The following is a 12281-nucleotide window of genomic DNA, read 5'->3' as shown; positions in this document are numbered from 1 at the left end:
GTTTGTGACAAGTGTTTGTTGACCAACAGACAAATTCTGTCAGTGACACATACTGTTTGTGGACCAACAGACAAATTCTGTCAGTGACACATACTGTTTGTGAGAAGTGTTTGTGGACCAACAGACAATTCAGCTTGTGCTGTGTACTGTCTGTGACCCAAAGCCTCTCCCTCTTTATCACAGCCCCATGCACAGTGACCCCCCTCAGCTGGGAGAGGTGCAGCATCCACAATGACCCCACTCAGCTGGGAGAGGTGCAGCACCCTCTGTGACCCCACTCAGCTGGGAGAGGTGCAGCACCCTCTGTGACCCCATTCAGCTGGGAGAGGTGCAGCACCCTCTGTGACCCCACTCAGCTGGGAGAGGTGCAGCACCCACAATGACCCCACTCAGCTGGGAGAGGTGCAGCACCCTCTGTGACCCCACTCAGCTGGGAGAGGTGCAGCACCCTCTGTGACCTCTGTGACCCCACTCAGCTGGGAGAGGTGCAGCACCCTCTGTGACCCCACTCAGCTGGGAGAGGTGCAGCACCCTCTGTGACCCCACTCAGCTGGGAGAGGTGCAGCACCCACAATGACCCCACTCAGCTGGGAGAGGTGCAGCACCCTCTGTGACCCCACTCAGCTGGGAGAGGTGCAGCACCCTCTGTGACCTCTGTGACCCCACTCAGCTGGGAGAGGTGCAGCATCCTCTGTGACCTCTGTGACCCCACTCAGCTGGGAGAGGTGCAGCGCCCTCTGTGACCCCACTCAGCTGGGAGAGGTGCAGCGCCCTCTGTGACCCCACTCAGCTGGGAGAGGTGCAGCACCCTCTGTGACCCCACTCAGCTGGGAGAGGTGCAGCACCCTCTGTGACCCCACTCAGCTGGGAGAGGTGCAGCACCCTCTGTGACACAACCCACAGTGACTGTTGACAACAAACTGACAAAAGCTATCTGTTGACAACAAACTGACAAAAGCTATCTGCTGGCAACAAACTGAATAAGGAAAGTGGTAGCCTTTATCTTTTATAACTTAAAACAACAAGTGGACATTTCATCTCCATGGTTGTGACCCTTTTGTAAGGAATGTTTTGATAAAAAAAAAAGGGAAAAAAAGAAAGAAAAGAAAATGAGTTCTAGCGGGTAAAAAGGTTGACAATAATAAAGTCATTAGACAGATATCCTCCAAGTCACACTATAAGTCTGCCCTCTGCAGTTCACAAAGGAATTAGATTCTGCTCTTTCTCTCTTTTTCCCTCCCTCTCTCTCTCCCCCTCTCACAGGCACACATTAACACACACACACACACACACACACTTGAAGCAAATAGCACAACAATCCTACTGACAAGAGCAGCAGGTCTACAAATACATTGAGCTTCCTCCCTCCTCCAACATCACATCGCCCGCCCACCAACAGGAAGCAGATGTGAAGAAGTGTGCCATCACCTCATCCTGTAGCTCAACCCCACCCCTCCACGTCCACCTGTCGACAGTCACTGTCATTGGTCAGGATCCATGTCTATTTACATATGTACACATCAACAGGCCACACAGCTAGAGCTTTGGAAGAAAGAAGACTTCAAAACAAACAATAAACACTCCCCCTCACCCCCCCCCCCCCAATCCCAAAAAGAAATCCCCCAAAAGACAACAGTACCATTATGTACAGCAACTGCTGATCTACCACTGCCGATATGTACACAGCAACTGCTGATCTACCACTGCCGATATGTACACAGCAACTGCTGAAGTGTCATTGCCTTTTGTACAGCACTGCTTCATGTTATGCTGGGTGTACCACAAGCACACCACACTGCACTGCACACAGTCCATGTTGTTCAAATCTACCTGTACTATGGATAGTGAGGAACACTGATGAAATAAAGATACATGGCCCCTTTCTCTTTCCTCGTCGTTTGTTTCTTCCTGTACCTGTACCTCACACATGGTCACTCCCCATCTTCTGGGAAAAAAACACACACAAAAACAAAACAAAACAAAAACCTTCATATTTTTGGACACAAGTTCTGAGCAGACTCTGAAACTGCTGTCATCTGTGTTAATGTTTTTTCTTTCTTTTTTATATATTTTTTATCATATTAATATCTTTTTTTGTTTTGTCTTTTAACAAGAAACACACTAAAAAAACAACTGTGATAATAAAAAAAAAATATGCAAACATTTTTGGTCAGTACTGTAGACCTTTTTCACAAATGAATGACGTCAGGCGTAATGTATTCTTTTCTTCTTGAGTTAATGTGTTTTTTTTCCTTTTTGAGTAAACATTTTCTTTTCTGTTTTTTTCCCTCTACATCCAAGGCCCTGTGGATGGCTCAGGACAGTGACCACCCCCCAGTCTCAGCAGCAGCAGCAGGAGGCAGGAAGAAGAGGGTGAGGAAGAGTGTGTAAAGGGAGACAAAGCAGAGTGTGGCTGGATCAGTCCGAGTCGTCCCCACTGCCGGTGAGCGCGGCCTTGCTGAGGAAGGTGGTACTGCGGCTGCTGGTCTCAAACTGCGACACTGACTGGGTCGCCTCCTCCACCTGCCGGAATGGCCAACACCCTCACTCAGCATGGCTCAGTTCATGATGGTGACCATGATGACAATCAATGGCATTTGTATAGCAAAGTTCTCTAAGCTGATCTTGACTCAACGTGCTGGTGATCGCCTATTCACACACAGCCATGCTAGAAAATGACTGGCCACACTCAGCCATACACTCATACATCCATGGGCTGTTTTCTACAACTCAAATTAAGAGTGAAGAAAAAAATCACAAAAACACCTCACAGGACGGACAAGAGTTTAGCTATGTTTGAACAGAGGGTGTGTTGGTTGATGCCGAAGACCAACAGGCAGTGAATTCCAGACAACGGAAACAGAAACTATAACTGCGGTTGCCGAAAGACTTACACTAGTTACAGTTCATTTTGTGTACTTTTCCCATATTTTCCACTGCGTTTGAGATGGAATGCGATGGCTTGCATGTAAGGAGTGATTTAGACAGGTAAGGCAAAAGTGTCCCATCAAATGGTCACATGCAAGGATTGCCTCTTCTTCACGTCAATCAGGGTTGTTGGTTGGATTCATCTAGTGCCCCACATTTTATATATATATATATATGTGTGTGTGTGTGTGTGTGTGTGTGTCATTTTAAGGGAGGGGTTTTTGTTTACTATGACGATGGGGGTGATGAAGATGTTGCCATGGGGCCCTGTCAGGTTGGGGACTGTTTAACAAGGCTGTACTCTCATCATGTATCCTATGGGGCCCTGTCAGGTTGGGGACTGTTTGACAAGGCTGTACTGTCATCATGTATCCTGTGGGGCCCTGTCAGGTTGGGGACTGTTTGACAAGGCTGTACTCTCATCATGTATCCTATGGGGCCCTGTCAGATTGGGGAATGTTTGACAAGGCTGTACTCTCATAATGTATCCCAGCCACAAGCAGGCTGAGAGATAGAGACACCTGCAGAGTTGTCAGGGAATGAAAGCAACACTCCCAAAGACACATCCCTGAAGTGGATGACCCATGACAGTGTGGTCCCAGACACTCAGCTGTGGGTAGGAACCAGCCATGGTCCCAGACTTCACATCTGAGCCCATAGCACACTCAGCTGTAGGTAGGAGCCAGCCATGGTCCCAGACTTCACATCTGAGCCCATAGCACACTCAGCTGTAGGTAGGAGCCAGCCATGGTCCCAGACTTCACATCTGAGCCTATAGCATACTCAGCTGTAGGTAGGAGCCAGCCATGGTCCCAGACTTCACATCTGAGCCCATAGCACACTCAGCTGTAGGTAGGAGCCAGCCATGGTCCCAGACTTCACATCTGAGCCCATAGCACACTCAGCTGTAGGTAGGAGCCAGCCATGGTCCCAGACTTCACATCTGAGCCCATAGCACACTCAGCTGTAGGTAGGAGCCAGCCATGGTCCCAGACTTCACATCTGAGCCCATAGCACACTCAGCTGTAGGTAGGAGCCAGCCATGGTCCCAGACTTCACATCTGAGCCTATAGCACACTCAGCTGTAGGTAGGAGCCAGCCATGGTCCCAGACTTCACATCTGAGCCTATAGCACACTCAGCTGTAGGTAGGAGCCAGCCATGGTCCCAGACTTCACATCTGAGCCTATAGCATACTCAGCTGTAGGTAGGAGCCAGCCAAGGTCCCAGACTTCACATCTGAGCCCATAGCACACTCAGCTGTAGGTAGGAGCCAGCCATGGTCCCAGACTTCACATCTGAGCCCATAGCACACTCAGCTGTAGGTAGGAGCCAGCCATGGTCCCAGACTTCACATCTGAGCCTATAGCATACTCAGCTGTAGGTAGGAGCCAGCCATGGTCCCAGACTTCACATCTGAGCCCATAGCACACTCAGCTGTAGGTAGGAGCCAGCCATGGTCCCAGACTTCACATCTGAGCCCATAGCACACTCAGCTGTAGGTAGGAGCCAGCCATGGTCCCAGACTTCACATCTGAGCCTATAGCACACTCAGCTGTAGGTAGGAGCCAGCCATGGTCCCAGACTTCACATCTGAGCCTATAGCACACTCAGCTGTAGGTAGGAGCCAGCCATGGTCCCAGACTTCACATCTGAGCCCATAGCACACTCAGCTGTAGGTAGGAGCCAGCCATGGTCCCAGACTTCACATCTGAGCCCATAGCACACTCAGCTGTAGGTAGGAGCCAGCCATGGTCCCAGACTTCACATCTGAGCCCATAGCACACTCAGCTGTAGGTAGGAGCCAGCCATGGTCCCAGACTTCACATCTGAGCCTATAGCACACTCAGCTGTAGGTAGGAGCCAGCCATGGTCCCAGACTTCACATCTGAGCCCATAGCATACTCAGCTGTAGGTAGGAGCCAGCCATGGTCCCAGACTTCACATCTGAGCCCATAGCAAACTCAGCTGTAGGTAGGAGCCAGCCATGGTCCCAGACTTCACATCTGAGCCCATAGCACACTCAGCTGTAGGTAGGAGCCAGCCATGGTCCCAGACTTCACATCTGAGCCCATAGCACACTCAGCTGTAGGTAGGAGCCAGCCATGGTCCCAGACTTCACATCTGAGCCCATAGCACACTCAGCTGTGGGTAGGAGCCGGCCATGGTCCCAGACTTCACATCTGAGCCCATAGCACACTCAGCTGTGGGTAGGAGCCGGCCATAGACAGAAAAACCCCAGCTGGGGAGGGACGATCAAACCCATGTCCTCCCACTTGTCAGATCACAGCAGCTGGCCTCAACAGGTTGTTAATCACACAATCTTAAAACTTAAAAAAAAACCCACCTTTAATATATCAAAGGCCAAAAGTTTTCAACATCAAGAACCTGGATCAAATGCATGGCATTTCAGTCACAAAGCTTTTTGGATGAAGTTTTTATCAATCCCTTTAAGAACCCAGAGCAACAAGACAGTTGTCCCTGGCAAAATTTGTAGTAAAAACCACTCTAACCCATCAGGACACCCACACACATTCGTACAGACACAGACAACCTAAACACCAAATGTAGAGACGCTTGAAATGTGTGTGTGTGTGTGTGTGTGAAAGAGAGAGAGAGAGAGAGAGAGAGAGAGAGAGAGAGAACTGACCTGCAGCCTACTGAAGATGGTCTGGTAGGTCTTGCTGTTCAGCACATTCTCTGGCACCCCTTGCAGCTCAAAGTCATAGTACACTTTCTGCACACACACACACACACACACACACACAAACACCACACACACACACACCACACACACACACACACCACACAACACACACACACACCACACACACACACACACACACACCACACACAGACACCACACATGAACACACACACACACCACACATGAACACACACACACCACACATGAACACACACACCACACACACACACACCACACACACACACACACCAATAGTTTGGTTCTGCCTCCTTCCACATGTCAGTGTTCAACTCCTCCCTGTCCCCCAACCTTCACCTCTCAGAATCTATCACAACATCAACATGTGTCAAAACAGGGTGTGTATACAAGCAACCAGTGTATGAGTGAGTGAATGTGCCTGTATGCCTGAAGGTGGAATTCCACACACACAGCACTGAAACAGCACTGACAGAACACAAATTGTGCAAACAGGAAACTGACTTTCTGAATCCATCAACAGGAAATGGCACCGGCACAGAACTGATACCAGCTGTGGCACTGGTACGAAAGATTGTTTTGTTCCATGGAGCAACCTGTTCTGTTTCATTTGTGTTTCATCAACAAAACGGAGAACCTTGACCCAAGATTTTCCTTTATTCTGAAATCTAAGAGCACGTAACACTAATCTTGTATCGATGCAAAGTAGAATTTGACCATCGTTATATGGAAGATCTAGAGCTTTTCTTATCTATTTATCCATTTGTTTCATTATTTGTTATTCATTCATTCATATCTTTATTCATCTAATTACTGTTCTTGTTATTTATTCACAGTCAGTAACAGACCATCCTGAACTTTTTCCTATTCCCCTTATGAATATGTACACTTCATTTATTCATTTATTGATTTATCTAATTTCTAGTTAGTTTTTTTTTTCATTTAAGCTTTCATTTATGCATTTATCTATGCACTTTTTTAAATTTATTTATCGATTTACAGAAGTATGTACACTTATTTGTTTGCGTGTTCATTTCTTTCTTTATTCATTCATTCATTTATCTATTTATTCATTTATTTATTTATTCACATAACAGCAACTAATTCAGCAGAGGGTGTGGAGACAATGTGAGAGAAGTGTGTACCTGTACAATGGTGTGGAGACAATGTGAGAGAAGTGTGTACCTGTACAATGGTGTGGAGACAGGTGTGAGAGAAGTGTGTACCTGTACAATGGTGTGGAGACAGGTGTGAGAGAAGTGTGTACCTGTACAATGGTGTGGAGACAGGTGTGAGAGAAGTGTGTACCTGTACAATGGTGTGGAGACAATGTGAGAGAAGTGTGTACCTGTACAATGGTGTGGAGACAATGTGAGAGAAGTGTGTACCTGTACAATGGTGTGGAGACAATGTGAGAGAAGTGTGTACCTGTACAATGGTGTGGAGACAGGTGTGAGAGAAGTGTGTACCTGTACAATGGTGTGGAGACAATGTGAGAGAAGTGTGTACCTGTACAATGGTGTGGAGACAATGTGAGAGAAGTGTGTACCTGTACAATGGTGTGGAGACAGGTGTGAGAGAAGTGTGTACCTGTACAATGGTGTGGAGACAATGTGAGAGAAGTGTGTACCTGTACAATGGTGTGGAGACAGGTGTGAGAGAAGTGTGTACCTGTACAATGGTGTGGAGACAGGTGTGAGAGAAGTGTGTACCTGTACAATGGTGTGGAGACAATGTGAGAGAAGTGTGTACCTGTACAATGGTGTGGAGACAGGTGTGAGAGAAGTGTGTACCTGTACAATGGTGTGGAGACAATGTGAGAGAAGTGTGTACCTGTACAATGGTGTGGAGACAATGTGAGAGAAGTGTGTACCTGTACAATGGTGTGGAGACAGGTGTGAGAGAAGTGTGTACCTGTACAATGGTGTGGAGACAATGTGAGAGAAGTGTGTACCTGTACAATGGTGTGGAGACAGGTGTGAGAGAAGTGTGTACCTGTACAATGGTGTGGAGACAATGTGAGAGAAGTGTGTACCTGTACAATGGTGTGGAGACAGGTGTGAGAGAAGTGTGTACCTGTACAATGGTGTGGAGACAATGTGAGAGAAGTGTGTACCTGTACAATGGTGTGGAGACAGGTGTGAGAGAAGTGTGTACCTGTACAATGGTGTGGAGACAGGTGTGAGAGAAGTGTGTACCTGTACAATGGTGTGGAGACAGGTGTGAGAGAAGTGTGTACCTGTACAATGGTGTGGAGACAATGTGAGAGAAGTGTGTACCTGTACAATGGTGTGGAGACAGGTGTGAGAGAAGTGTGTACCTGTACAATGGTGTGGAGACAATGTGAGAGAAGTGTGTACCTGTACAATGGTGTGGAGACAGGTGTGAGAGAAGTGTGTACCTGTACAATGGTGTGGAGACAGGTGTGAGAGAAGTGTGTACCTGTACAATGGTGTGGAGACAGGTGTGAGAGAAGTGTGTACCTGTACAATGGTGTGGAGACAGGTGTGAGAGAAGTGTGTACCTGTACAATGGTTTGGAGACAGGTGTGAGAGAAGTGTGTACCTGTACAATGGTGTGGAGACAGGTGTGAGAGAAGTGTGTACCTGTACAATGGTGTGGAGACAATGTGAGAGAAGTGTGTACCTGTACAATGGTGTGGAGACAATGTGAGAGAAGTGTGTACCTGTACAATGGTGTGGAGACAATGTGAGAGAAGTGTGTACCTGTACAATGGTGTGGAGACAATGTGAGAGAAGTGTGTACCTGTACAATGGTGTGGAGACAGGTGTGAGAGAAGTGTGTACCTGTACAATGGTGTGGAGACAGGTGTGAGAGAAGTGTGTACCTGTACAATGGTGTGGAGACAATGTGAGAGAAGTGTGTACCTGTACAATGGTGTGGAGACAGGTGTGAGAGAAGTGTGTACCTGTACAATGGTGTGGAGACAATGTGAGAGAAGTGTGTACCTGTACAATGGTGTGGAGACAATGTGAGAGAAGTGTGTACCTGTACAATGGTGTGGAGACAGGTGTGAGAGAAGTGTGTACCTGTACAATGGTGTGGAGACAATGTGAGAGAAGTGTGTACCTGTACAATGGTGTGGAGACAGGTGTGAGAGAAGTGTGTACCTGTACAATGGTGTGGAGACAATGTGAGAGAAGTGTGTACCTGTACAATGGTGTGGAGACAGGTGTGAGAGAAGTGTGTACCTGTACAATGGTGTGGAGACAATGTGAGAGAAGTGTGTACCTGTACAATGGTGTGGAGACAGGTGTGAGAGAAGTGTGTACCTGTACAATGGTGTGGAGACAGGTGTGAGAGAAGTGTGTACCTGTACAATGGTGTGGAGACAGGTGTGAGAGAAGTGTGTACCTGTACAATGGTGTGGAGACAATGTGAGAGAAGTGTGTACCTGTACAATGGTGTGGAGACAGGTGTGAGAGAAGTGTGTACCTGTACAATGGTGTGGAGACAATGTGAGAGAAGTGTGTACCTGTACAATGGTGTGGAGACAGGTGTGAGAGAAGTGTGTACCTGTACAATGGTGTGGAGACAGGTGTGAGAGAAGTGTGTACCTGTACAATGGTGTGGAGACAGGTGTGAGAGAAGTGTGTACCTGTACAATGGTGTGGAGACAGGTGTGAGAGAAGTGTGTACCTGTACAATGGTGTGGAGACAGGTGTGACAGAAGTGTGTACCTGTACAATGGTGTGGAGACAGGTGTGAGAGAAGTGTGTACCTGTACAATGGTGTGGAGACAGGTGTGAGAGAAGTGTGTACCTGTACAATGGTGTGGAGACAATGTGAGAGAAGTGTGTACCTGTACAATGGTGTGGAGACAATGTGAGAGAAGTGTGTACCTGTACAATGGTGTGGAGACAGGTGTGAGAGAAGTGTGTACCTGTACAATGGTGTGGAGACAGGTGTGAGAGAAGTGTGTACCTGTACAATGGTGTGGAGACAGGTGTGAGAAGTGTGTACCTGTACAATGGTGTGGAGACAATGTGAGAGAAGTGTGTACCTGTACAATGGTGTGGAGACAATGTGAGAGAAGTGTGTACCTGTACAATGGTGTGGAGACAATGTGAGAGAAGTGTGTACCTGTACAATGGTCTTGAGGCAGGTCAGCTGGTAGGGGTGCAGGGACAGGTCCAGACGGTCAGTCAGCCAGTCACAGATCATCTTCATCTGACCAGTGTACCATTGCTGGAAGGAGCATAGTGTTAATATTAACAAGAGTTAATGATAATAATAATCAGGAATAACACGAATATCAATATATAATATTAATGAGAACATAAACAAAAATAACAACAACAATAATAATAAATTTAATAACATTACGTATGACAGTCAGCTGTGTCTGACTATAACCATGAGAACAGCAGAAGAGGCAATTGCTTTCCCAGCTATCTGGGCTAGAATCTGATCATAGTGGAGAGTGTCTTGCCCAAGTTTCACTCCCACTCTTTCTGCCAGAAGGGTTTTAGGACAGTGGGCAGTGGAATGGTTCTCAAAGTCCAGCTAGCACCCAAGGCTGCAGCACTAAGAGCCAGTGCAATCTTGCCTCCTAGTTTCAGAGTCATAGTCCTTCACAAAAGACTAAGCTGTAAATGATTTCTCACTGCAATGGAGAACCCATTGATGATAAAACTCTCACTTTGCTGTTGGCCCCGCTGTAAACTTATGTCAACCTGTCATATAAGCTGAGTGCTGACATGACAGTAATATTATAATAATGATAAAATATCAAGTTTATGTAAAAGCTGTAGAATATCTCAAAGCACTTTACAATGACACTACCATCAATAACAACTATACTACTACTACTAATAATAACAACGATATCACATTTATATCAAATATTAAAAACTTCGAAATATCTCAATTCACTTTACAAAAAACATACCATGAATAATAACAACAGTAAAAACTATAATATAAAAATAACAATAAAAATGATTCTTCTTCTTCATTCGTGGGCTGCAACTCCCATGTTCACTCTGTGTACATGAGTGGGCATTTACGTGTATGACCGTTTTTTTACCCCACCATGTAGGCAGCCATACTCCGTTTTCAGGGGCATAATGATGATAATAATGACAATAATTATAATAACAGCAATATCACATTTAAACAATGCTCTGAAATGCCTCAAAATGTTTTACAATAACACTTGACCCATTGTTTACAGCTTGACCAGCCAGGAGTTTGTGGCTGTGATGCAGTGAATTGTGAGGTATTTTATTAAAAAAAACATTCACTGGAGTTTGTGGCTGTGATGCAGTGAATTGTGAGGTATTTTATTAAAAAAACATTCACTGGAGTTTGTGGCTGTGATGCAGTGAATTGTGAGGTATTTTATTAAAAAAACATTCACTGGAGTTTGTGGCTGTGATGCAGTGAATTGTGAGGTATTTTATTAAAAAAAACATTCACTGGAGTTTGTGGCTGTGATGCAGTGAATTGTGAGGTATTTTATTTAAAAAAACATTCACTGGAGTTTGTGGCTGTGATGCAGTGAATTGTGAGGTATTTTATTAAAAAAACATTCACTGGAGTTTTTGGCTGTGATGCAGTGAATTGTGAGGTATTTTATTAAAAAAACATTCACTGGAGTTTGTGGCTATGATGCAGTGAATTGTGAGGTATTTTATTAAAAAACATTCACTGGAGTTTGTGGCTGTGATGCAGTAAATTGTGAGGTATTTTATTAAAAAAACATTCACTGGAGTTTGTGGCTATGATGCAGTGAATTGTGAGGTATTTTATTAAAAAAAAAACATTCACTGGAGTTTGTGGCTGTGATGCAGTAAATTGTGAGGTATTTTATTAAAAAAACCATTCACTGTAAAAGTAGTTTGGCTACAAATATCAAACTTCACACACTTATTGCCCAATGTCAGTTTTACATCTTGTTGAAGTTTCACGTCGTTTGAATAAAAATCATTATCTTAGCACCTTGTTATATTCTGAAATCAAACAAACTTGTGGACAGTCAAAATTGACATTGTTTTTAGTGAAAAATATTTCTTCTTCATCATCACCAATATTATTGACGAAGACTTCTGATATTTCTGTCAAATGTCCTTTTATGCGATGAAATCACTGTCCGAGACGCAAATGTTTGACTGATTTCTTGCTCTGTTGTGAAACACTGACCACCTGGCCATGCTTGGTGATAAAAAAAACAACTGCAGAAACAAATGAAATGCTGGTTGTATGTTATCCAGAGCAAGCACTTTCCCCCAATGCTAAATGGATATGGGCATTTCATGAGTACTAAAAACAGGTCTCAGGATTGAGATTCATGGACCAAATGCTGCTTGAGTGCAGGTGGAAATAAACAGCCAGCAACACCTGTACATCACTTGGGCGTAGGGTGGAGTGAGTTAGTAACAATAATGATATAATAATAATAGTAATAGTAATAATGAAAATAATATTAATACAAATAATACTAAGAAGAAGAAGAAGAAGAAGAAGACGACGACGACTATCAGGCCAGGTGTGAGGGTGTGAAGCAGTACCTCATATGCGGACAGTGTGTAGAGCTCATCAGTGATGTTCTGCCGGAGCTGGTCCACATTGTATCGCATGAAATCCACGTAAGACCTGCCCAGCTCGTTCACTGGTTTCTGCACACACACACACACACACATGCACAA

General features: G+C 45.3%; 1 protein-coding gene across 1 annotated transcript in view; it reads right to left on the bottom strand.

The window, feature by feature from the left end:
• Nucleotides 1-329: 329 nt before the first annotated feature.
• The window catches only part of LOC143299939 (calcium-dependent secretion activator 1-like), a 117371-nt gene continuing 105419 nt past the window's right edge, over nt 330-12281 (bottom strand). Inside the window, exons 24-27 of the mRNA XM_076613481.1 lie at nt 12144-12251; nt 9715-9819; nt 5578-5664; nt 330-2523 (exon numbers count right to left, since the gene is read on the bottom strand). Coding sequence (XP_076469596.1) covers nt 2419-2523; nt 5578-5664; nt 9715-9819; nt 12144-12251 — 405 coding nt within the window. The 3' untranslated portion in view covers nt 330-2418. The remainder of the gene's footprint in view (nt 2524-5577; nt 5665-9714; nt 9820-12143; nt 12252-12281) is intronic.

Source organism: Babylonia areolata, chromosome 25 (genome assembly GCF_041734735.1).
Source record: "Babylonia areolata isolate BAREFJ2019XMU chromosome 25, ASM4173473v1, whole genome shotgun sequence".
Classification (NCBI taxonomy): domain Eukaryota; kingdom Metazoa; phylum Mollusca; class Gastropoda; order Neogastropoda; family Buccinidae; genus Babylonia; species Babylonia areolata.
Note: the sequence above shows the minus strand (reverse complement) of the source record. Positions and strands in the feature narration are given on the sequence as shown.